At 46.4% G+C, this 26,006-nt stretch overlaps 1 protein-coding gene across 4 annotated transcripts; it reads right to left on the reverse strand.

The window, feature by feature from the left end:
- Positions 1-26,006, reverse strand: NR1D2 (nuclear receptor subfamily 1 group D member 2). Of its 4 annotated transcripts, none has more exons than XM_070459841.1 (8): positions 25,679-26,006; positions 16,945-17,211; positions 15,995-16,083; positions 14,048-14,192; positions 11,636-12,258; positions 9,528-9,713; positions 7,209-7,419; positions 1-824 (listed from the first exon to the last, which is right to left on the reverse strand). In XM_070459841.1, exons 1-8 carry the CDS (start codon positions 25,692-25,694, stop codon positions 628-630), a joined length of 1,734 nt encoding a protein of 577 aa, XP_070315942.1. In that variant the 5' UTR covers positions 25,695-26,006; the 3' UTR covers positions 1-627. The 4 variants fall into 4 exon arrangements, with proteins under 4 accessions (XP_070315942.1, XP_070315944.1, XP_020754074.2 ...); XM_070459843.1 differs by having other exon boundaries at positions 25,689-25,799; XM_020898415.2 differs by lacking the exon at positions 25,679-26,006 and adding an exon at positions 24,510-24,643.

Below are 26,006 nucleotides of genomic sequence, written 5' to 3' on the forward strand. Positions count from 1 at the left end.
TAATTATAACAAAAATTTTACTGTATTTACATAGTGCCTATCTCCCAAGAGGTAAAGATGCTTTACAGATGTTGGTTAGGATGTTGTCAGGTGGGCCTGGGGGAAGGATCGGCTCTCATTTCCACAAGCAGGGAGCCTCCCAGGACCGAGCACGCTCATGACGATGGGGGCACCCACAACGAAGTCTCCTCACTCGCAGGGCCTCAACCAGCAGATCAGAGTCCTGTGGTGAAATCAGGCTTCCATCTGACAGGAGGGGTAACTTCCACCACAGAGGGGTAACTTTAGGTCCTCAGATATTGTGATTACGCGTTACATTTATGTCACAGGGAGATCAATGGTTTTTGGTTTTGGCAGATGAGAAAGTCTAACATTCAGTGTGACTGTAATTCAGTGTAGCTTCTCCAGTTAAGTGCCGCACAGCTGACGGATCACTCGGGACGTGGTCAGCCTCCGGCCAGGGCTGAGGAAATGCGACGGACGGCTTTGGCCGACTGCAGAGACGGCCTGCGGGCTCGTCGTCTCCGAGGTCTCCACCTCCACAGGCGGCACGCACAGAGAAATAAGCGTTTCAGCACAAAATGTACAGTTAGCCTGGGTTGGTTCATGTCTAAATCAGCGAAGGCCTCAGGGGTGAACTTTAAAGGCCAGGAGCTCCTCAGAGTGCATGTTGTTTAAAGAGCGAAGATCTGGCAACTTTAGGAGAAGTTTTGTAAAAATAGAGGCCTCGTTTGGGTGGTTTTTCATTATTAAGGTCCTTAGCGCGCGGATGAGCGTTTCCTGCAAAGCCTCCACGGAGTTGACGTTTTCTATCCCCGATCGATCTGCGGAGAGCAAGGAGCAGGGGGAGAGGAGGAGATGCCCATGTTACTAACGGTAAACAGACATAACTGTACTTGTCAGTCTCATTAATGAACTCAAACCAAAGCTTTACACATGGGAACAAAGGCAAAAGATATCTAACAGAGTTTTTTAAATTCCAATGGCAAATGTTTGAAAAGCTATTAATCATATTATAAAATGTGTATTATATAGTACACCAGATAAAATTCTTTATACTGCTTAGGTATCTTTGCTCACAAACATCTAGAGGTTCTGATTTTTTAAAATTTGATGCCACCTAATTTCAACTGCTTCTAATGAGCAAAATGAGATGAGTCGTGTGGTTTGGAAGTGTATTTTCACCTCATACGGAACACTCCACATCTGCATGTTACCACAGGCGGCAGACACCCAGGACCCACGCATGGACTCCTCTCCCCATGAGTGGGCCAGACTCACTGCTGATGAGTCAAGTATCCCAGGAAAAACCACAGCTTCCACCTCAGACAGTCTCTCACTGCTCGCTCTGAGGAAAGCCAGATGCCATGTGAGGTGCCTAAGACGTGGTCCAAGTGCTCAGGAACGGAGGGCTGTCTCCAGCCGACAGCAGCCAGCGACCCAGTGGGACACCCAGTGGGACAACTCGCAAGGAACTGACTCCTGCCAACAACCATGTGAATAAGCCTGGAGGTCGATCTTGCCCTAGTGAAGCCTTCATATGGACTGCCGACAGCTTGAATACAACCTCCTCAGAAACCCTGAGCCAGAGGCACCCATAGCCCAACCCTCAGAAACTGAGAATAAATGTACGCATTTTTAAGCCAAGGAATCTCTAGGTAACTTGTTATGCAGTAGTAGTTATCTAACAGAGCACGCAACTTTATTCTATTCAGTGCAGTTCAGTCGCTCAGTCATGTCCGACTCTTTGCGACCCCATGGACTGCAGCACGCCAGGCCTCCCTGTCCATCACCAACTCCTTATTAATAGTTGTATTAAGTTGCATTTACTTTCATTTAGCATACTGTGTTTATTCATCATACAAAAATGTTAATAAGTTAGTGATTTAATATAAACCAGCAATAAAGGAAACTACCTTTAAATGAACCAAACCACGGACTTTTTTCATCAGCAAGGACTATTTCTTCCCTTTACAACAGGAGACAGTTGTACTCAAAAAATATTCAATGGCTCCAAAAAAACTTCTCCGAGGAAGCAAAATTCTCTGGCCATTTACACCCTTGTTTCATTTTTTTTACAAGGAAATCAAGGAGGTCTTCCATTGTGACTGGTAGCTGAAAAAGGCTACTTGGAATGGGAACATTGAAACCAAGGGCTAAAATTTAATAGTAAAGGATGGGAGGTTGATAAACTCAATGCAGGAGAAAAATGATGAAAACAGCTTTGTATAACATTTAATAAAATTTGGATTATTGCTACAACTGTGCTAATTATTAAACAGAAACAATCTGAATGGTGACTACTGGTTGGGGGTGGCAGGGAGGGAAATCAACTTTTCACACAAAATTGTAAAATGGACAAAAGATCTCTTCGAGATCTCGACCCTTGACTTTGGCGATACAATCATAAGGATCATCTCTGCAAAACTACTTAAAGCTTTCAATAATGCTTCCAAGACTCTCCGTTGCCTTTAATGTTTTCATTAAACAATTTCATTAAACAATTAAAACAATTTCAAGCAATTGCTTTCTTTAACAGCCTTGCAATTCATTAATTCATTCACCAAACACTTTTGAATGAGTGGGGTTACCGGTATGTGTGTGCGTAGTCGCTCAGTCGTGTCCAACTCTTGCAACCCCACAGACCGGAGCCCGCCAGGCTCCTCTGTCCATGGGGATTTCCCAGGCAAGAATACTGGAGTGGGTTGCCATTGCCTTCTCCAGGTTACTCGTGTGGTGCTACGGAAGAGCAGTGACGGCGACAAACTGGAAGTCCTCGTATTTAGAGAGCTCGTGTTTTGACAGAAGAAAGTAACTGGTTTACACTACGTCACCTGTAATTTACAATAACAACAACTGGGAAAAAATGACAATGATCCCCAAAAACAAAACAGTCTAGATGGCAGTAGTACCAGTACCAAACAGTAAGTGGAAAAGGACATTTGAGCTAAGTTTTATATGTGGTTGATCCTCCAGTGATGATCTGGACTTTGAGTGGCCTACGCCCCTCTATTCAACTCCCTTCACTGTACCTAAGAATGTTAATCATAAAAAGCCATGGTTTCATGATTTCGAGGCCAGAGGATCTAAGCACAAATGCAGCTGATCACAAACAACAATCCTCTAGCGACTGCAACACTAGAGGCGCAGACTGAAATGGAGACTTGTCTTCCAGACAGTGCACTGCAAGCCGTACTGCGGGTCAGGACACACCTTTCCACGTCTTTCACCATTTCACGAGAACTCCTCCTCGACTGTCGTCCTATAGATGGACGTGAAATCCTGTCCACAAGCCTCATGGGGACAACTGACGCCCGCACCCTGACAAGCCCGGCTTGACACCCGCAGGCGAGTCTGACCTCCACCTGGAAGGGACTCTACCCTTCCACACAGCCCGAGAAAGAACTAACCTCCGGGGGCAACTGCTCTGCTCCTCACGGTATCAAGCTTCTCCCCATCACTCAGGCAGGTGAGAGTCTGAGACCTCTCTCTCCCTTGGCAGCTAGAGCTGCTCTGTTAACAGCCGGCACAGGCGGAGGCTCCTGAAGCTAGACCAGCAGGCGTGCAAATGCCTCATCAGCCAGTTGTTAAAAATGTGACCTCAGACAAATGATTTAAGCCCCGCCCCTGCCTCTCCTCAAACTCCTCGCCTGTGCAACTGAGGATAGCATGTCCGAGCTCACAGGCAGGGTCTGTCGTGAAGACAAAATTACATAATGAGATCATTAGCATATCGTCTGACAACAACCGAAACAAAACCAAAACCAGAAGGCAAGGGCAGACCCCCAAAAAAACAAAAGCTATTTTGAATAGAAAGCAAACTGCTTAATTCTAAGCAGTTAGCAGAAAATACAGAAAGACCATCCATTACCTGACACTGGAATGTTCCCTTCAGGAAGCACAGGTTTAGGGGAGAGTCTATATTGCCTCCTTACCCTTTCAGCCCCACTGAGGGAACACTATGAGCACTATTCCCGTAATCATAACACTTAAATAAGGGTGCTTTACTGTTCAATTTTTAGAGTCAACTGATAAATAAAGCATGGAAGACAGTCACATTTCTAGAACAGAATGTAAACATTTTCATTCTCGACGCCACAGAAGAAACGTTAGGGCAAAAGAAGTCAGGCTGCAGAGAAAGTAGGATGCTGCCTCCCTGGACAGTGAGGATGCTCGAGCTGAACTCCCAAGAGGTTACGGACAAGTGTAGGAGCAGAGTGTGGGCATATTACAGTTATTATATAACTAAAGCAACAGGGGTGGGGGGCGCGGGGGGACCATAAATGCTGAGACGGAAAAATGAGAGGGTGCTTTCATTTATCAGTTGAAAAGTGAAAGTAGCTCAGTTGTGTCCGACTCTTTGCAACCCGATAGACTATACAGAACACTGGAGTGGGTAACTTTTCCCTCTCCAGGGGATCTACCCAACCCAGGAATCGAACCAGGGTCTCCGGCACTGCAGGCGGATTCTTCACCAGCTGAGCTATCATGTATCAGTTACATCTACTAAATAAAAAGGCGAGAGAATAGTATTTCGAGTTGGATCAGCAGTCATCAGAACAAGCCTGAAGAACAGGCTAGCAAGAGAATAAAGAGACTTTCCATTTTATACCCTTCCACCGTTACTGGATTTTATTTTCCTGCTTTAAAAATAACAATAGTTCTTTTTAAGTGACAAAGATTTAAATTTGATATGAACATTATCATAAAGTGGAACAATGTATCATTTTAAGACGCACGTATTTTTGTGTTGTTTGTATATCTTCATGTATAAACAAAAATAAGAAGGCTGTATCTTCTTTTACAATCCATCCTTCTCCTTTATTACTATATATTCACAAGCAGGCAAAGGGACAAATGGGTTGGTGGGTAAATAGCTAGAGAGAGACCCCTAAGGTTAATGGTGCTTTTTTGTGGTGATATTATCACCCCTTATTTTCATCTTAATATTGACACTGTCTAATTTCTCAAAGAACCTGTATTATTCTTATGATGAGAAGACAATACAAGGCTTTCTCAAAGTTATAATCTGAAACAACAGAGAAATCACATTCCTGGTGGAAACTAGGAAGGAGCACGGTGCCTGGCGAGCGCCCTGCGCCCCCAGCCGCGTCCCCCGTGACCTGCCCCGGGGGCACCTCTGCGCCCCCGCTCCCGGCCGTCCCCTCCGCTGACCTGCCCCGGGAGCGCCCGGCGCCCCCGCCTCCTCCTCACCCCTGAAGTCACCCGCACGGCCTCCGGAGCCGACCCTGCAGCTGCCGGCGCCGGCCTGACGCCCCAGGGTAAGCACTCAGGACCATGTCTCATCAGCGCGGCATTCACGCCCGGGCGCCCCCCACCGTGGAGCCACACTGCCGCCAGGCCGGATCTCACTGGGCTGTGGGCTCTCACAGCGGTCACTCCGCCCGGGGCTCCCGAACCCCGCCTCCCGCCCCTCGGCCCCGGGCGTCCTCACCTTCCGCTGGCGAAACCTAACACTGCACCCTCACGGTCCAGCTCCACCACCGTCCTGCCCACAAAGCCTTCTTCCCTCCCAAGACGCCCATCTACCGCAGGCAGAACCTCGGGGTTAGAACACAAAGCTTTCTGTGTTGCTTCAGTCTCTCCAAATGGAACACTCAGCGTGTGTCTTAAAACTTGTTCCGTCACCCACCCACAGCACCTTACACTTCAGGCACATTCACCAAATTAAAAAGTTAACGAGTATGGATCACCTGTGGTTTCATGATTATAGATTTACTAACCTGATGCCAACTCAAACCATTACTAATTACTTATCAAGAGACTCTGCAAAATGGTGCGTTATGTGCAAGAGGCTTCCCAGGTGGTGCTAGTGGTAAAGAACCCACCTGCCAATGCAGGAGATGCAAGAGACAAAGGTTTGATCCCCGGGTCAGGAAGATCCCCTGGAGGAGGAAATGGCAACCCACTCCAGTATTCTTGCCTAGAGAATTCCATGGACAGAGGAGTCCATGGGGTCGCAAAGAGTCTGACACGACAAGTGATTGAACACACACATGAGCAAGAGGCATTGAAAAGCTACTAAGAAACCAGGCCGCCGTCCCTGACACGGTCCATCATATTATCCCGTAAGTGCAGGCAGAGCAGGTCAGAAAAGGTGGCCAAACAACGCTTGTAAACGGCCTAAGTCTTCACCACTGGCATGCAATGGGCCCTTCACGATACACAGAACTCACCCTCTGCAGGGACTACTGGTGTGAACCGACTCACAGCTTGGCCCAGGACCGGGGGCCACACGCACACCTCACAGCCCTCCCTGTGCTCAGCACGAGGGCTTTTACACAGTAGGAAGTCAATGGGAAACTTAAAGTAACTCACATCGAAATACTGTGGAATTCTCCACGAATGGTTTAGAATAAAGTCAGGGACACCTGAAAACGGCTGGCACGTTTTCACATGTTCCCCAGGAAGTCCCTGTCTCAGTTCCCGATTTTTACTGGGGGTAATCCCTGTCTTACTGTCTGAGCTGAGATACGTTGGTCAGAAGCAATCGCAGTGTAACCACGGTGGCAGGGAAACTGGGAAACGCCGTGGGTGCCTCACAAGCCTCAGGAGACGCTGGGACACGGCAGCTGCTGTGTCACTCGCTCACGCAGGCGCTCGCCTCTGCCCTGTGCCGACAGCACGTGAGGCTCCCACGCACACTCACTTCCCTTCCCGGGAGGAGACCGAGACCCAGAGACAGACGGTACTTACCAAGCCACACAGAGAGCTCGGGAGCAAAGCTCAGTGAGAGCCTACAACTTGTAATGCGGATTTTTGTAACAAAAGACAGTAATATCATACATCTTGATACTTACAACACTTTCAAGTAACCCACATGGTATTTTTAAACAAAACTTAGTTTTGGATTACCACCACCTACCTGGAGATATACAATGTTGCAAAAAATAAATCCATAAGATATTAAGACTTGTAAAAAAAAATATGAACAAAAGCTAACGATTAAGAGAGGTAAACATGAGACCCAGATCTCAACATCCGTTTATCACTATACAGCCCTTTTGACTTTTACTGTCATGGGAAAAAAAAATTCATCATGCAAAAATAACAGACCCCTAGTTCAGCATCTTCCCTAATGCCTTCGCCCCTCCACATGACCTGCCAGAACCTAGGCCACTGCAGCCTTCTCCCCAGGCTGCTCACTACATTCCAGGTGTGGCACAATTGTGGACCGGCTTCCTTACCTGCAGAGACCAGGACAACTGCTGTAAACAGACTCATCTCTTCATCACTAAGTTGGAGGGCATTTAGCTTCTCACTAAATTCAAACATAGAGTTTAGCAGATCCCCTGCTCCCATTGAGTGTAAATCATCCACACTATACTTCTTTCCACTTAAAAAGGTGACAGTACGTTCCTTTGCATCAAACAATGACGCAAACCGTACCATTAAAACCTGGAAAAAGAAAAAGACTTAAATGTATATGGGGAAGTTCAATTGTAATACGAGAAAATAACTCAGTATTCAAGTCAGTTAAGAGAATTCTACGTATTTTAAAAAGTTGTAGAAGAAAAACTGAGTTTATTTTTACCCAGAACCATTTGCTTAAGGCAAATTCTCCACCAAAGCAATACTCTAGGAATAGCATTAAAAAAAAAAAAAAAAAATTCCAACCACCAGTGGCAAAATACTCAACGCCTATGGTGCTCTGAAGCTATTAAAGATTCTGAAATGAAGATTCAAAATTAAAGCAGGCCAAAAAACCCCAAATTAAAGCAGGCAATAATGCTAAGAAGTCTGAAACTGGACCTTGGTCAAAGGTATTAAAGAAACTCTTTTAAGCTATCAAGTACATCACACGGTCTCTAAGCCCAAAGTAAAAAGAGCAGTATTTCAACGCTACAACACTTGGAAACATCCAAACACCAAATGTAGACAAGGAAAGATGAACTCTAATTAGTCTATTTCAAGAAAGGGTAACCCAAAAAGACACAAACTATTACAGCAACTGCTCCAGATATCAAGTCATGATGGAAATCCAAACCAAGCGTCACTGCGGACCTGCAGGCTCACTCCACTGCAGTCACTGCTAACGACTATTTCTCGTGTAACCAGATGAACACTGAACAAACATCTGCCCTTTGCAGAGCTCCCAAGCAAAGACGTTTCACCCAAGATAGCCCGAGAGAGAGAGAGGAAGCCTTCTAAGAAGACAGAGCTAGCCCCACAGCCAGCTGTCTCCAGACAGATCACAAGGGGAACAGAACGCAAGTCCTGGATGAGAACTGTGTTCTAGTCATGACTGTCAAGAATTTACTGGTAACCAAGGAAAGAAAACTCTCTTCACCTCTCTGGGCTATATTGTTCTATAACCTCATAACTTGGTGAACTGAACTTGATCTCTGACATCCCTTCTGACTCTCAATCTGGAGGTCCATTGGTCAAGAGTCTGTCTTCCAATGCAGGGGACACAGGTTCGATGCCTGGTCAGGGAACTAGGATCTGATATGCCCCGAACGGAGAAGCCCACGCACTGCAGCAAAGGCCCAGCGCAGCCAAAGACCCTTAAGTCTGATGTTTTTCTCTAAACTGAAAATTCCAACCTATAGGTGTTTCTTTGGAATTACATCACAGCTATTTTATTTACGAAAACTTCTTCTCTATTCTAGTCCAAGTGCCCCAGAGAACAGAGCCAAAGGCAAGGGGTTTTGTGGGGGGTACAGGTGTGAAAACAGGCGTGAGGAAGAAGGAAGTGTGATGAAAGCAAAGTCAGTAGCGGAGGACGTGTCACCAAGCTGGACACTGCCTGACATCAAGCACAGCTGAGATTTGGGCCACGGGTGGCCATCCAGGGACATGAAGCTCCCCTCCCCCGCCCCGCCACTTCCTCTGCTGATTAAAGGCTGGGGCCACCCAACATCAGCTCCCACCTGCATTTCAGGACAATGCCCACGTGAGCTCCAGGCCAGGCCTGCGCCTGTGCCCACCTCAGCTGCGGCAGGGAAGCCCCGGGCCAACAGATGAGAGGCACCTAGCCCTGCACGGGGAGAGGCTCTGTCTGCATCCTACTCAAGTTGGCAAGAAAAGCTGCCCCAGGCCCAGGAGACAGCATCACAGAAAGAGAAGCTGGAGTCAAAAATGCAGCCAAGGATTCTGACGAGGCCAAGAGGATTGTGGTAGTACATATGAAACGTCTGCTACATCAACTGAATATTTCACCATCTCTTAAGACACAAAAACACCGATCTGTTTCCCCTTTGGTCCGGTACTGAACCCAGGAAATGCTGGGCTAGGCTTTCAGTAGGTGTCTAACTCCAGAGAACCTGCCAGGTTCACACCTGGAGGCAGTTTCAGAACTTGGGGTTGCTGTGCTGCGAACCCAGCACGTTTGTGTTTCAAGTCTTGAGTAATGCAGGGTTTACCTTGTCTCTCCCCAAGATCCTGGGATGGTCATGCTTTTCTTGGTAGTTTCAGCCTCTGGACTACAAATACTTGTTGAGAAAAGAATGAAAATAAAATACTACCCTGCCCAGTATCAACATTCAAGATAAATAAAAACCTACCTCAAAAGTCCCAGCCTTTAAAAGGTTGACCTGGTCATGCTGCGAGAGATCTCTGAACCCAGGAATGCGCTTTGCAAACTCCACCACTTCCTTCACTGCTGGGGTGAAGCTCATGGAAAATTCTTCCCAGATTTCATGCCCCGATTTATGAGGATCTACGTACGGAGACTTACTCATCGGACAAACCTAATATGTGCAAAACAGAAGAAATCTTTGATTATGAGAGGTGGGAAAGAAACTTCAAAGGCAGCGTATCAGTCAGTGGAAACCCCAACAGGAAAATACTCTGTGACACCATGGAATCTACTGATATTAGCTAGCACTTTCTTTACTGGCTGCTCCCCTTGTGATAGACTCAGAGCATCCTAATTTAAACAGCAGTTAACTTATCATAAAAGAAGTAGCCTAAGCAAAAGGTTCATCTATTACAAGCTGGTTCAAAAACCTGGTGCACAATCTATAGAAACATAAATCAGCTGAGCGGTTGCGGGGCTGGGGCTGGGGGCAGGTACTGTTTGCAAATAGGCACAAGGGATGTTTTGGGGGGTGATGGGGATGTTTTAACACTGGACTATGGCAATGGTGCATAACTAAAATTACTAAAAAGCACTGAAATTGAACATTTCTGTTGCACAGGTTTGACAGTGGACCTTGTAACACTACTATCATCTTACACTGGTTTTACAATTGTCAAGCAAACTCACACGTGCACCTGACTCTCAGTCCTGTTACTTAGTTATGGCAGACATATAACTACCATCTTAGATAAGGAAATGGGACTTTAAATGGGTTAGTGATTCATCCAAATATAGCTAGAAGTCAAGGCCTAGAGCCCAGCCCCACACTTAGTATTTCAAAACTCACTGTTTCCTAAATAGGCAAAATAACATTGCTGTAATTTCAAAGAAGAAAAGGTCTGAGATGCTTCATTGTTTTAAAAGAGGTCACTGACCACTTATTTCATATACAATGGTGTGACCACTGGCCTCCACTTTTTCAGTGAGGACACAATGGCTGGACACACAAGGTGCACCTTCTAAACGAGGATGGGGAGGAAAGAAGAGGCCAGAGGAGGGACCGGCACACCACGGAGATACAAAACGCGCACTGCGCATGCGAATGAAATCAGCCTTCACGTGCCGACTAAACCCATGAGATCCAGAAATGGGACGGCTCCATGACCATGGGCAACATCACAAATTAGAACCTAAACACTTAAGGATTTCCCCCCCCTTACAGCAGTCACTAAGCCTAAAGAAAATAAGGTTACCTTCCAGATCCATGGAATCAAATAACTTCAAGGGACCAAAGACAAACAAACAAACAAACACCTAACATTAGGATTGGGGTAGAGTCAACTATTTGACTCTTTGATGAAAAAAGAAGATCTGAATTACCCAGCTGTAGAAAACACCAAGCACTATCAAAGGACTTCCTGGTGTTAACAGAGCCGTGGGCCTGCTGCTCTGGATGACACTCTGGCTGAGCACACACGACGTGCTTTCATGCAGACTGCTGTATTTGATGAAACACTTAAATGACGTAACACTGACTCATCCCACAGGATGAAGTCTGAGAAAATTCTTAGAATCCAGCGGATTTTCTTAAACTATTCCCAAGTTTTCAAACCATGAAACACCCATGCTCTACATCCAAAGACCTCTTTATATTATGATGGTTAAAAAAGACACTTTCCATCCCAATCAAGGAATTACTGACTATGGCAAGCTAAAGGATCAGTCCCTTGAGGAAATCCCAACGCTAGTAAGGCCAAGACTAACTTGAATACCTATATTTTGAAAGGGTTTTTTAAGAATTAAAGGATCAATTCTTCATAACCCATATTTTACATAAAATCCTAATTCTGATCATAGTATCAATCAAATAACATGCTTGTGTACCTAGCTCTGTGTGAAAGCAGGTCATTCCACAAATGCTATTTATTCAAAATATTTGATCTAAAATATCACGCAAAAGGGATTCTAATAAATCTCCTAGCTTTGCTGACCCTCACCCCCGCCTCTGAATTTGGAGTAGCCTCCGAATAAAAGAAAGCCTTCACAGTTTTCCTCGACACAAAGTGAGCAAAAAGAGTGATTTCACTATACCAGGTGCATTCTCCCGCCAGTGTTGCACAGGAAACCGTTCTTGTTCTCATTCTGAGAAAACCCATCCATGGAAACTCGATCACACACTCGCGGAGTATAAGCGCCGGGGAAGCTCCCGCAGTGCCCGCCCGCCACACAGACGCCGTGCCCGCCGGGGTAGTGCACGCCGCTCCGGCCCTTGTAGTGTCCGCCGAGATGCGGCGGGCTCTGGGTGCAAGGGAAGCGGCCGCGCGGCCCGCCCACACAGTGCTCGTGGTTCATGCTGTACTGCTCCAGGCTCTTAGGGAGCCGCTCTCGCGGCGGCGCCGAGGTCTCCGCTGAGCTTTCGCGCGGCTCCTGATTATACATGAAGGTGTCCTTGTGCGCTCTGGTTACCATGCCGATCACTTCCTCCTTCGCAAAATCGGAGGAGGGAGAAGAGCTTTTGCTGTTGTCTGGCTCCAGCTGGGGTTTGGGTCGCGGTTGTTCCTGGGCTGGCAAGGCGATCTGCTCATGGTGGTCTGCTAAAGGGTCACTGTGCAAACGACCACTGAGCTGGCTGTCCATCATGGTCCTCATGGCACTCTGCATCTCGATCAGCATGCGCTGCTTTTCACGCTTAGGAATTCGCCCAAACCGAACAGCTAATGCAGAAAAAGATATTCAACGTCTACAGGTTAAATAGACCCATTTATTCCAAAGAGGAACACAGAACTGGCTCAGACAGCTACAGCTTCTGATCACACAAGAGTGCCCACTTGAGTCTGGCCAAAAATCATTCTAAACTTGCCGGTTATGTTTTTGAGGAACCACAGGAAGCAGGAGTGGGGAGAGAAAGTTTTCACTTCTCTCTCAAAATAAAGCTAAAGAGAAGACTTCTTGGGTATTTTATAAGGAAAGTCTAAGAAAGAAATTTGAAGTTAACTAATGAAAATCAGTTTGAAACAAACCAGCATTACTACTCAGCACCTTACTAACTAAGGCTGAAGGCTGTGTCCTCAGGAAGGCATTCAGCTACCCACATCCATCAACGCTGATGGGTAGGAACAATCACTTCCCCTGACCTTTGTCCGTTCATCTCTGTAACCTTATCCTCAAGACCCAATATTAAGTGATCACCTTTTCCAACTTCTTAAGAGAAAATCTTAAAAGAAAAGAAAAGAAAAAAGTCACAGTCGATAGAAATGCAGTTATTGGAAAATAAACTGGCTGGATTTTAATTAAAATCAATGAAACAAAAATAAAAGCGTTCATTTGCACTATCTTAGAAGCTAGTCCTGTCTCCAACATTCCTATCCCTGAGGAAAAGAAAAGCTTCTTTCTATTCTAGTATTTATACACAGATAATAAAAATTCAATGTATCCACCCTGCAAGGAAGTCTCGCTGCTCTAACTGCAGCCTCTTACACTGTCACAACCGCAGACTTAACAACTTAAATCATTTTGCACACTCTACCTTCGCTTCCCTCTGCACGACTGATGGCCATTTTTACTCTTGTGGAAATCACAATATCCATCAAGTTTGGATTAGTATTTCTAGAGCCATAAAAAAAAAATTTTTTTAAAGCAATTGAAAACATAGAACATCAATTGCTAAAACCTGTCATTCAAGAACCTACTTATTACAACGCTGTGTTTCTGTGTCAGTAGACACTAGCTAGAGTAACCTAAGGGACTGCTTAAATCACTCTTCCCTAGATGAATACAAGGCTCATTCTTAGCAGTTCTCAATTAACTCCTAACCTGACCCCTCTGAAAGCCCCACGGTCCTCAGCTACGTTACTTGGGAGGAGAATGAGACTACCCAAACCTGACACCCCAAGCCCTACAGAAGAGTCAGATCTCCCAGTGAGGTTGTCCACAGAGGACACTAATGATCCTGCAAGTCACCACCACCCTGTTGCCCACAGGAGCGGCGCACGCCGGGACTGAGCTGCCACCTCCTCAGTATCAGACACGTCTTTCAATCTTGCGTCACCTTTGAAAGTACTCACAATCGGCGCCTAAGAGCACAGTGTCATCTCAGGACTGAGAAGTCACAGAGCTAACTCACAGAGGGAGAAATGCGTTCCTTAGAACTGCTAAGAAAGAAATCAGGGGGAAAAGCCAAGAACTCCTTTATCAAGAAAAACTACACCTTTCTTTTTTTTTTTTAAAAGTACTCAAATCACACAGAGGAAAAATGGGTCTTTTCACAGGCAAGAAACAAAAAAAAAGAAGTGAGTCAAAAGCTGTTTCTGAGGTGATGATGCTAAAATTTGACTTTAATCAATTTGCCATCCTGTAAGACCACAAAATGTGTTTTCGAAAATCTGTTTTCACCCTGAGCACAAGGGGGCCACTGGTAATTGACTTACAGCTCTGGTTCACGCTGAGGAATAAAGCCAAGCCCCATACGCTTTAAGAAGAGCACTCTTTAAACTGGGGACATACCATCTCTTGACATTCCAACAGACAGACACTTTTTGAAGCGACACTGCTGGCATCTGTTCCTATTCATTCTCATTATAGAGCAGTTTTCATTCTTCAGGCACTTCTTGTACTGAATGTTTTGCTGAATGCTTCTCCGGAAAAAACCCTAAGAACAAAGGAAGATGTAGGGATCCGATTAAAAACATCCAGAGGAACTCCTTCTGAGCGTCCCCCACACCTAATTAGCCAGTACGCTACCGGGACCCGAGAAGTCATTCTGGCTTAGAGCAGGGGAAGACGACACTGACATCAGACATTCACCGAGCTCTCAGCGGTACCTGCGAGTGCCTGCTGGCCACGCAGGGCTCTTTCCCCACTTCCCTTTGGAGTCTCAGTGCTGCCAAAGCCCCGTGTCCTACACTCCGTTCACCCTGTTACCAGCCGGGCCTGCAGCCACGCTTTCCAGCTCATGCTGGAGTCACATTCAAATTCCCAAACTCTTGCAATATGAAGGACGTCCTCAACAAGATGACAGAGAACGGTGTTCCATACTGCAGTTCCCTCACTAGATCTAAGGATCACACTAGGAGAACTTGGTCTTTCCTGGATTACCAGCAGCTGACACCTCCTTATCATTCCAGATATTCCGGCTTACTTATCAGCTACAGGTAAGGGTCACACACACCCACAGCTCCCAGCTGGATGACCACACACAGCTGCCGTATTTACTGCACAAACAATTCAGTTCACGCTCTGTGAGTGGTCTGCAAAGACCTCCCCTTGACTTTTTCAGGAAAATCAAAATCACCTAAATTATTTTAAACTGCAGTTTCCTCGACTGTCGTTAACTAACCACATTATTGGATGAATCTGTATTACTGATTGTGGGATAGAACATTTTTATGCTTTGTTACTATAATACTATACTTGGGCACTATGATATCTGAGCTAGATCTTTAAGAGCAATTATGTGTGCCATTTATCAAGAATGTGCACTGATATTCATTTGCTTGTGCTTTTGTTTCTCTAGCTAGAAACATAGTTATTTCATATCTTTTGTTAAAAGAAAAAAAAAGAAAAACTATTTGTAGAATTTTTAAAACAATGAAAAAGTGCTATTTCTGAATAAAGTATAGCAGTCCTGTGACGGGATCGAGCCAGTAAGAGCTATAAAATCGCAGCTCCTTCAGCCCCCTAGGAAGCACCTTCCCCTTCCTCACGTGTACTCACTGTTTGCTCCCCCACCATAGCCAGCCAAACCGGGTTCCCGCTTCTGCTCCCAGTGAGAGGGCAGCACCAGCACAAGTCCTGCCGTGTCAGTTCCAGACACTCAGGAGGAAGGACTGTGCCGGATGAGCAGAGACAGTCCCTAGATGTAAGCAGGAAGCAGAGACTTCTCACTTGGGATTACCTGACTCAGGAATATTCAACTCAACTTACAAATGAGCTGACCTAGGGCTCAATTTATACTTGAGATTCCTTCACTGACTTGGCATCGCTTCCGAAGGTATCACATTTTTACAAGCATCTAGGAATTGCGCCCAGTTCCCAGCACCTGCCAGGTCCAAGTGTCAAAGGACCTGATGAAATCTGTTCCAAGCCTGGCTTAGTCTAAGTCTCGAGAAAGCAACAGCCTCATCCGAGTGCTCCCTGCCGTCCACTGCCACCCAGGACAGTGCCTGATGCGTCGGTGAGTGAAACACTTCACACCAGATTCAAGTGTAAGATAGCAAATTTATTTTGATCAAAATCTTAAAGGAAAAAGAAATACTAAAAAAAAAAAGAAATACTAAATATATTTAAAATGTAGTTTTAAAATATATTTTTCAAAATGAGTTATGTTTGTACACTACATAAAATGCTTAAAACTTTAAGGAGCAGCTGACTTCTCTTCTCCTTCCAGATTATCGACCATGTAATTTCTTTAATCCCAGAATCGGCAGCTTAAACAAATAAAGCATGCATTACCTTACAGCCTTCACAAGCATGAACGCCGTAGTGGAATCCTGAGGCCACGTCCCCGCAGACTTTACACAGGAGAACCATGCCACTGAATTCTGAAGCACAAATAGACAGAAAAGTGAAAAGCTGGAAGAAAAGCTAAAACTATTTCTTTCCAATAGAGTACTCTATTTTGTTCAACTTATAAATACTTTAAAAAATACACAACATACTTTTATAATGTCAGAGAAAAATCTTTACACCAAATTGATGAATCAAAAGAAATCACGCCTTATGGCATGGCCAAAACTCTCTCAGAGAGCTGAAGATTCTGGACATATGCTGAAATTTTGTAAATCTAGAGTTACTCTACATCAGATATGCAACCAGAACTAAGAAAACAATTCTGCTGGATAAGAGTCAAGGAATCAGCGCCAGGGGCGTCAACCAACAAAAGGTGTGAGACGGGGTCTCCACAGGCCACTGTGCAAAGAGTCCAACCCACCTGCAGGCAGAGCCAGGTGCCAGCCCTTCCTGACCCCGCCTTGAACCAGCCTGTGACCTCTGCACTCACTCATGGATCCACATTCCCACTACTCTGTGGGATATGCCAACCCTCCAAACATTCCTAGCACCAGGCTTCATGAAAGCAAGCTCCTTTCCGTGAGTGCTCCATTCTAGAAACCAGAGTCAGCACCAGGAGGGCAGAAGAAAGACAACTGTGGAAGCTAAGAGGGCACCTGAGGGGAAACACAGGCAGCCGGACCACCTCACCACAGAGAACCGATTAATTAAGACAGGCCCTAGGCTGAAACTTTTAATTCAGGTCATCACTGATTTCTTAATAACTACTAAACTGTAACTACCCAGAAGGGGGTGAAAAGTACACCCAGAAATAAAATGGTCCCCACCAAATGAGCAGGTGATAAAGTAAGCCCCACTCGTGGCATCAACTGCCAGAAAACCAGACAACTCACTTGTGACTCCACTGTGACTCTTTGTCAGCCCAGGGGCGCTGGATTTGCTGGTTTTCATAGAACAATCTATTCGATCGTTCTTCAGGATGCCTTCAATATTGGAGAGATCACCATTTTTGGGGTTCCCATTGCTATCAGAGTGAGTGCTGTTTGGAGAAGACGGGACAGAGGAGGAGGTGGACTGGAAACTATTCTCGGAGCCCTCACTGTGACAAGAGGCAGGGCTGGACGCTGAGCTGGAAGAACTGATGTAGGCAATCACACCTCCTGGAAAAGACGGGAAATCAGGTAATTAGACACATGAGAATGCATATTTTCTATTTTCACAAATCTCAATAGTAAAGTCACTGACTCTGGAAAACAGGTTAATGATCAAAATTACCGCAAAAGGGAAAAGTAGCTTATTTTCTTCCCTATTTCCTACTAGTCTTGCTTCCACAGAGTTCAAAGCTATAAAATTCCCACTGGTTTAAAAAGTGGGCAGGCTCTCACTGGCTCTCAGCATGTGCTGATCCAAACTTAAAAGCTTTTCATTTTCCAAACTACTCCTAAAAGGGGATGGAAGACCGTCCTGAGTGACAGCAAAGCCAGTCATCACGTTGCCTGGGCCGTGAGGAAACCTGGTTCTGGTCCCCTCTCTGCCTCCTTTCTTATCCCCTTACATGACACCGTCCCAGAACAGCGGGCCCATCTCTTACCCACCCCACCCTGCAGCACCTGGCTAAAACACAGGTCAATGAAGCATAGATGTAACATGTAGAACTCCGGATAAAGGAATCTATCTGGAAACACAACGCCTTTCACAGCTGTTGCTCTCACAGTCTGTGTTCTGATGCTCCCCAAAGACCCCACGACTACCCACTGAACCCCACTTCCGCACCTGTCTTCTCCAGCTACTCCTGCCACTGGACTTGCAGACACACTCCTCTCCATGCAGCTCTTGAGAAACCCAGACGCACCATTTGTTCTTCTGACTCACTGTTTACATGAGTGTCAAAGAGGCTGGAAGGTGGAGGGCACGCTCTAAGCCAACTCCCCCTTCACAGAGCTACCTTCAGGACACTCTTCACTTCATTAGGATAAACTCCACAACTCCCCCTGAAACTGGCCCTGACCTCTTAAGAGACTGCAAACCTTTCAGCTTAAGAAATAGCACTTAAAATGACTCTTAGGGTATAATTTCAGACTTCTTCCCTGAAAGTGATAAAATGCTTCAAGAGTAACCTCATGACCAAAAGTATTATTTTTCCAAATCCCAGGCCAAACAAGTAATTTTCATCTTCTCCGCCAAGGCCTCCTATGGTTTCTTTTCTTCTCTCCTCCATCATCAGCCAACATTTACTGGCTTTTTCAATGTGTACCACATACAAACGTTAATTATCTCTCTTCCATCACTGTCTTGAACTCTTATATAAACCTACTGTTTACCTGTTTCCATCTACTTCTCAACAAGAGAGATTCCAAGTACCTAGGTGCAGAGTGTCTATACATGCTTTACAGATGAAAGTCTGACATAAATGTTTTCTTTATTTTTTTGGCTGTGCCATGTGGCATGTGGGATACTACTGCCCCGACCAGGGATCAAACTGGTGCCCCCTGCAGTGGAAGCACGGAATCCTAACCACTGGACCACCAGGGAAGTTCCAAGACATAAATTACTTCTAATACCTACTTTTCTGCCTTTGTAAAGCCCACATCTAATATCATGGGCAGATCGAAACAGTATGAAATATTACTGCAGCTGTTGTTGTTGAGTTGCTAGGTGGCATTTGATTCTTTTGAGACCCCATGGCAGTAACAAGTGAAAGACATTTCTGAGAACAACCTGAGATGACTATTCTGAAGTGAAGGATTTTACAGGTTCCCAAAGTAACAACTGCAATGTAAGCATTCACTCTGAAACAAATGCTTTGTCTGCTAAAGGGAAAAGACACCCCAGTCTTTTTTTAAATAACAGCCAGACTTTATAGGATATTCAAGTATATACATGCGCACACACACACACAGCAAAATGCTAAGGCCAAATCAATTCCAAAGAACAGAAAGGCATTTCCATTTACAGAGAAGGAAAAAAAGGCAGAGGGATAAGTCACTTTTAGTCTGTCATGATGACGTTAGGAACCAGACATGTATTTAAGTACCAATTACACAATTCCAGACTCGGAAGCCCCTAGGAAGTACAGCCACAACCACAGTGCTCTGGTTATAACCCAGAAAAGAAGTGAGAACAGGTGCCAACTGTGCCAAGAGAAACACAACGGTGTTCATCATACACAAAGTGCACAGCGCAGCTAAATGCACTTGAGTCTTTTTAATCGTCTTGCTCGTACATCTTTGAAATTAATTTTTATTGAATATAGTTGATTTACAATGTTGTGTTAATTTCTCCTATACAGCAAAGTGACTCAGTTACATATATATACACACACACACATCCTTTTTCAAATTCTTTTCCATTATGGTTTACCCCAGGATATTGAATATAGTTCTCTGTGCTATACAGAAGAACCTTGTTGTTTATCTGCACTTGAGTCTTAAAAAGAAAAAAAATACAACGTGGACAATTCCATCCACTTTTCCATTCCGGAAGCATATACCTGACATCGGCACTGAAGCTGGAGGTGCGAATCCGCTTTTCCTAAAGTCTGACCCACTTCCAGATGCCCGTGACCTGCACTTCCCACCTGCCCAGAGTGAAGCCCGAGCTTTAGGATTAATACCTGTCCTGCAACCTGGTCCCTACCCATACACACCAGTCACTCTCAAGGCTTGGTCCTGCACCAGTGGCTTCGGCATCACCTGGAACTCGGTTAGAAACATAAGTTCTCAGGTCTCACTCTTCCAATGCACAGTGAAGTCTGAGAGTCACTGTTACAAGTCAATGACTTCAGCTGTGCTCAATGGGAAAAAAAGCAACCAAGGGTAATCTTACTAACAAGAATTTTATCTAACACTGATTTTAAAATCTGAAGACTCTTCAATACTCCAAACACAAGGAAGAGTCCTAACTTTGAGCTTACTCTCACTATCCAAAGAGATTATGTGAAATACGCATCAAAACCGCCCCTAGTGTTTTTCTCAAAATACACATTTCCAAGACCCTGCTCGAACTGGAGAAGGCACCCTCAGGAATGAACTTTTTTTTGGCTATGCTGGGTCTTCTGTGCTGCACTCAAGCTTTCTCTAGTTGCGGCGGGCAGGGTCTACTCTTGGTTGCAGCGTGTGGGTTTCTCATCTCGGTGGCTTTTCTTGCCGCGAAGCACAGGCTGAGAACACAGGATCAGCAGTCGTAGCTCATGGGCTCAGTTGCTCTGTGGCAAGGCAAATTCTTAACCACTGGACCACCCAGGAAGTCCAGGAATGAGCATTTTGAACAAGTTCTCAAGGCAAGTCTTTGCAGGCAGAAGTTTAAGAATGGCTACAATTAGTAAATTCGAGCACAAATTAGCCCATAATTTTCAAGGCTGATCTGATCTTCTCACTAACTGCCTGAATATCCCTAACATACTGTGAATCCAAAGAAAAATTATTTCAACCTGAAGTCTCTCAAATGTCATGTTGCTAGGTAAAATCACCACTGTTTTCATAAAATTTCAGAGATTTGAAGATCACATTAGAAATCCCAGGTGGTAGCAACTGATATTTTTTTTGTATTTATCTCCACTGAGAATAGGATACAAAGAAAAAGATTATCCTTATTTCTCAATTAAATCCCCAAAAGAAGCTCTCACAGCCATTTATCTTGTCTAAAGGACTACTTTAGGTAGTGGGAGACTTCCCTAGTGGCTCAGGGGTAAAGAATCTGCCTGCCAATGCAGGAGACCCGGGTTCAATCCCTGGGTCAGGAAGATCCCCTGGAGAAGGAAATGGCAACCCACTCCAGTGTTCCTGCCTCGGAAATCCCATGGACAGGGGAACCTGGTGAGTTACAGTCCTTGGGGTGGCAAAAAGGTCAGTCATGACTTAGAGACTAAACTACTACTTTAGGTAGCAAATTCACTAACATCTCAAGAGGATAAGGTCAGGAAGTTAGACCTTTCCAGGGCCAGGATTTAAGTCAGCTATTTACATCCACAAGTTCTTCTGAGTGGAGATCCAAGCTATTCTGATGGCTTGATAAGTGCTTTAAAGTTGACTGGGCAATGAAAGGTATTAATTACTCAAAACACACCTTCCTTTGCAAAAGTTCCAAAATCAAACCCAAGAAAAATTACTGAAAATAATTTTTAAAAAATTACTTAATCAATTCACTTAAGATCCAACTCCTGTCTTTAGGGAATTAATAATCATTTACAACCAGCAATTGTGCCAGGAACCATGGAACCAAAGATGACCCATCAAGGAGCAGCTACATTCTCTAAGCAAGACCTTCAACACTGATGTAGTTGTCTTAGCATCAACCAACATCATGCTACCAACCTGATGATTAGCGACCCAAGAAGGTTAAAATTTAATTTCCTAGAAGGTAAGATGTACATCTAGCAGTTCTTTAACCCGATGAAGAAGGGAAGTGAAGACTACAAGTCAGCAAGAATGCTGAAAATCAGGACTTCCCTGGAAGTCCAGTAGTTGAGAACTCACCTGCCAATTCAGGGGATACGGGTTCTATCCCCGGTCCGGGAAGAATCTACTTGTCACAGAGTAATGAAGCCCATGTGCCATAACTACTAAGCCCATGCACCGCAATCAGCAGTAACTCCCACTTGCCACAACTGGAAAAAGTCCGTGCAGAAGCAAGAAAAACATAGCCTGGCTAAAAATAAATAAAATGTCGAGAATAAAATGACACAATTTCACACCACGTTTAATCCTCATAAGAATCCTATACAATTAACTTCCATTATTCCAGTCTACAGAAGAGGAGCTCAGAGAGGTTAATACACTACCAAGTGGCAGGGCCAGGGTTGAATATCAATTCCAGAGCAGACTATTATCTTCCTACTGGGAAGTCCTCTGCATGCAAGTCACTTTTAATTTCTCTAAACCCGAGTCATCTTCTATTAATAGAAAATGGGGATATCTGCCAGAGTTAGTATAAGATTGAAATGAAATGATGTTCATAAAAGGGAACTATTAAAATAAGTGCCTTTTTACAGAGAGTTTTTAACGAAAATGCAAGAAAGGTAAAATCCCTGAACCAGCAAGTCCCAACACCTTCAAAAGCAGGCAGAATATACTTCTCAGATGCCTCAAGCTAAAATTAGCTGAGGCTGAGTTGTCTCTATTTTTAGTTGAAAAGGATCCTGGAGTTGGGCCAGGTTCCCAGGCTCAGGCTTACCCAGTGGTCAGTTTCAGACAATCCAGAAGTCAACATCCAACTTTGTACTGCTGGGAAGCACTCGCTGTCCTCACACAGCCTGGGCTTTTCTCACCCAGATTCCAGGCTGGCCCATCATCACCGCCACCCCACTCCCTCTGCCCACCACCCTGAAAAATACATGCTTGAGATCAAGTCATGACTGGAATTTTTTTTGCCTTGTGACTTAGAACAAAACATGTTTACTCAATAAGTTTTATGAGTTTTCTCATTTTAAAAGCAGGTTTTCAATAACTTCTACTCACGGTATGACCGAGTGGACCTAATGAAGCCCTAAACTTCCAGTTGGGTCCCACTGTCAGGGCTCCGGAGAGCAAGATGGTGCCCTCCCTAGAGCACTTCACAGACCACTGGGGAGACAGCTGTCAACCTTTCATTCCAACACGACGTGAGCCACACCACACAGCAAACTGAGAGCACAGGGCACTACAGAAGCCATGGATCCAGAGCTAAGGTAACAGACAACATGCAGGGTTTTAAAAGAATATGAAAGCGATTAAATGATATACCACATAAGAGACTATTTAAGAAAACAAAAACAAATAGGTCTTATTTTGAAAAACACAGTTCTTGTCTCCAAGTAAATTGCTGGAAAGGTGGGGAGGGGACAAGAGTAATCTAGACCCTGGAGGGAAAAACCCTAATGGACCAGCAACAAGATTAAAAAAGAGGAACATGAAAGTGGGAGGCTCTGCTGACCCTTATACCATGCAAACTGCAGGCATCTACTCAGTGTCCCCTCACCCCCAAAGAAGCAGGACCCCCAAGCTTCGCGTGCACCTTTAGGAGTGATGTGGGCTTCAACCCCAACTGTGACTACAGCACAGTCATTAGTTTGTGCTCCCCAAGGGGATTTCTCCGACCTGCCCCTAAGGGTGAGTTATGGAACTTAGACCCTCCCCTTCGACAGTGACAACAGCACCTTCCTTGACAGTGTTAAGGGGAGGCGCAAAACAGTAACACATGTACAGGGCCCATATATAATATGCAAACGCTCCACAGATACTGGTGATTATTATTTTACCATCATTATCCTGGGAGAGTTGGGTCCCAATAATTCAAACAAATCTAACCCTCCCTATCCATTCTTTGTCCTTCAATTCTGAATCTGTCATGTGGACCCAGATTTCTCTGCAGGTTCTTATTTCCAGGCCACCTTCTGAATTCCTCAACTCCATTGTCCAGTCAGGCACCTTCCTTCTTCACTTCGAATTCTTCCCATTATCTTACTGTTTCTCTCTCCAAGTGAGTATGCAGTTACCTTTACAGTAAAAACATCAAGTAGAATGCTATTTAAAGAACTTCAATCAAAATCTCTGACAAAAATGAATCAAGTCAATTTCCACAGCTTCACTATTTCTCCTCTGTATTTGTCACAGAAAGGGTCACACAATGAGTCATGATATATAGGGCAGTTACACCAAAAGGTCACTGGGTGAATATGTATTGACTAATAAAATGGTATCAACCCAAAGGGAGGGGCCAGAGGCCTGCCACCAGCACTGAATTTGGCCTCACCCTGGGCAAGTTAAATGTGAAGGAAACGAAAGGGAATGCTTATTTAAGTTCCCTCAGACAGAGGGATGGCAGAAACACTATACCAGGTAACAGCTTGAACTTGTACCCAAATGGAAAAAGAGAAAATTTAAGAAAGATAATTGCAAGTTCCTACAGTTCAGGTCAAACAATTATCTGCACAAGGGATGAAACTTAACTTCAAAACAGTTCACACGAAAAGGGTCTAGTTGACTGCAAGGTTACTGTGAGTCAGCAAAGCAGTATGCCACAAAGCCCAACCTGCCAGACAGCTCATTTACAGCAGTCATTAACTGTTCAACGACTTCCACCTCTGGATGCCACATGCCAAAGGGCAACAAGGATGATGATCAGGGGGCAAAAAAAAAAAAACACGGAGCAAGGACCAAGGGATGTGAACTGGATATGGAAGGGGGTTGGGGGAGTGAGCAATCCTCCCAAGAAAACGTTACAGTTTGTAATCACATCGTAAAATCAAAATTAAGATCAGTGATAACCTTCCAGGAAGGTTCAAATCTGAGAAAACCTTTCTAACCTTATCTGATCTCAAAACTAGAAGAATTCATTTATGCTGAGGTAGAGGAGGATGAATTTCATAATCTCAAAATCCCCAGCAAGTAAAAGTTTTATTCCATAACAGAGTTGCTCAAATTCTTAAACTATCCTCAAGGTTATGTAGGCCCACAAGTAATTAAAAGACATTATTATTTACTGTTGGTGGAAACTTCACAATTTGTTACCGGGGCACGGCTTTTCGAACAATCACTGGCTGCTTCCGTAGCCTCACTGGATTCGAGCAAAGGACTCTCCCTTTGGGGGCCGGGGGCAAAAAAAGGGCAGAAGGGACCCTAATATTGCTCCCTAGTGGGGAAGCAACGGGAAATGCGACAAGAAAAGGATTAATAAGGTCATATCTGTTATCATGGGAATTCCCAGGCTGTCCACCGGTTAGGGCTCTCACTGACCGGGTTCCAACCCTGGTTGAGAAACTAAGATCCCCAGCCCTCAGGGTGGGGGAAGAAATCTGTTATCAGATTCAGGAAAGATCAGCAAGCTGGGGGTCACTGGGGGTCACCGGGCGGGAACGGCCAGAGTGAGGCTCCCGGCCCGCAGGCGCCGCGGGCATATTCGTCACTGGAGGTGTTTCACAAGGTCGACCGCGACCCCAGGAGGTCGTTGAAACGGTAAGGGTTCTTCTTTGTTGTGGAGACGAAACTGCGGCACCCCCGGCGAGCCGTCCCCAGGCGAAGCCAGAGAGTCCCACGTAGGGGAAGCCCCGCGACAGCCCCCAGGGCCCCCTCGGCGCCCGCCTTCTCCGTTCCGCCCCGGCCGAGGTCACTGCGGCGTCCGCGCTCTCCCGGCCTCCAGCCCCGCGGGTCCCCGGGGCGCGCACGCGCCGCCTCCCCTCAGCTAGCGACCCCGCGGGCGAGGGGCGGCCACGTCAGAGCCCGAGGGCGCGGGGGCGGGGCCTCCCGCGGGGCGGGGCCTCCCGCCGGCGCGCGCCCGCCCCCAGGGGCCCCCGCGGCCCGCGAATGTGGGTCACGGAGCCGCGCGGCCTCACGTGTCCCCGCCCGCCGCCGCCGCCCCGGCGCCCATTATGTAATGCCGCGTCACGCGCCCGCTCAGCCAACCGGCGGCCGCGCGCCGCCGAACGTAAACACAGCGCGCACGTGGCTCGCGCGGCCAGGCCATGTGAGGGGGGGCCGGGCCGCCGCGCTGCGGCGCTGCGGGCGGCTGGGAGGGCGGCCTGGGGGGCGCCGAGCGCCGGGCTCCGGGAGGGCTCCCCCGCGCCGCCGCCCGTGAGGGGGCCCCGCCGCCGCGCCCGCCCGCCCGCCGGCCCCGCGCGCCCGCCGCCGCGCCCCCCGCCCTGTCGGCTCTTACCCGCATTCACCTCCATGGTGCCCTCGGGGAGGCCCGAGGCCGCCCGTCCGCAGAGCGGGCAGCGCCCCCGCCGCTACCTCAGCGTCGCGCCGCCCCGGGCCGCCGCCGGCGGTGGTCGCGGGGCGCCCTCATAGGCGGGGCGCGCGGGGGCCCGCAGCCGGGCCCCGGGGCCGGAAAGCGGACTCGGGGAGAGCGCGCGGCAGCGGGCGGCGCTCCTCGCGGGCCCCGACAACAAAGCGGCGGCGCGGCGGCTTCCTGCAGCCAGCGCACCGCGGCGGCGAGGGCGGCTGACGGGAGGGCAGCAGCGACCATGTGACCCGCGCACACA

Source organism: Odocoileus virginianus, chromosome 32, assembly GCF_023699985.2.
Source record: "Odocoileus virginianus isolate 20LAN1187 ecotype Illinois chromosome 32, Ovbor_1.2, whole genome shotgun sequence".
Classification (NCBI taxonomy): domain Eukaryota; kingdom Metazoa; phylum Chordata; class Mammalia; order Artiodactyla; family Cervidae; genus Odocoileus; species Odocoileus virginianus.

What these genes read in the sequence shown, in the direction of transcription:
- NR1D2 (XM_070459841.1), bottom strand. An exon ending in ATGCTTGTGAAGGCTGTAAG is followed by an intron (nt 14,193 to 15,994) that starts GTAATGCATGCT and finishes CTTTGTTCTTAG; the next exon opens with GGTTTTTTCCGGAGAAGCAT. An exon ending in TGTTGGAATGTCAAGAGATG is followed by an intron (nt 12,259 to 14,047) that starts GTATGTCCCCAG and finishes TTTCTGCATTAG; the next exon opens with CTGTTCGGTTTGGGCGAATT.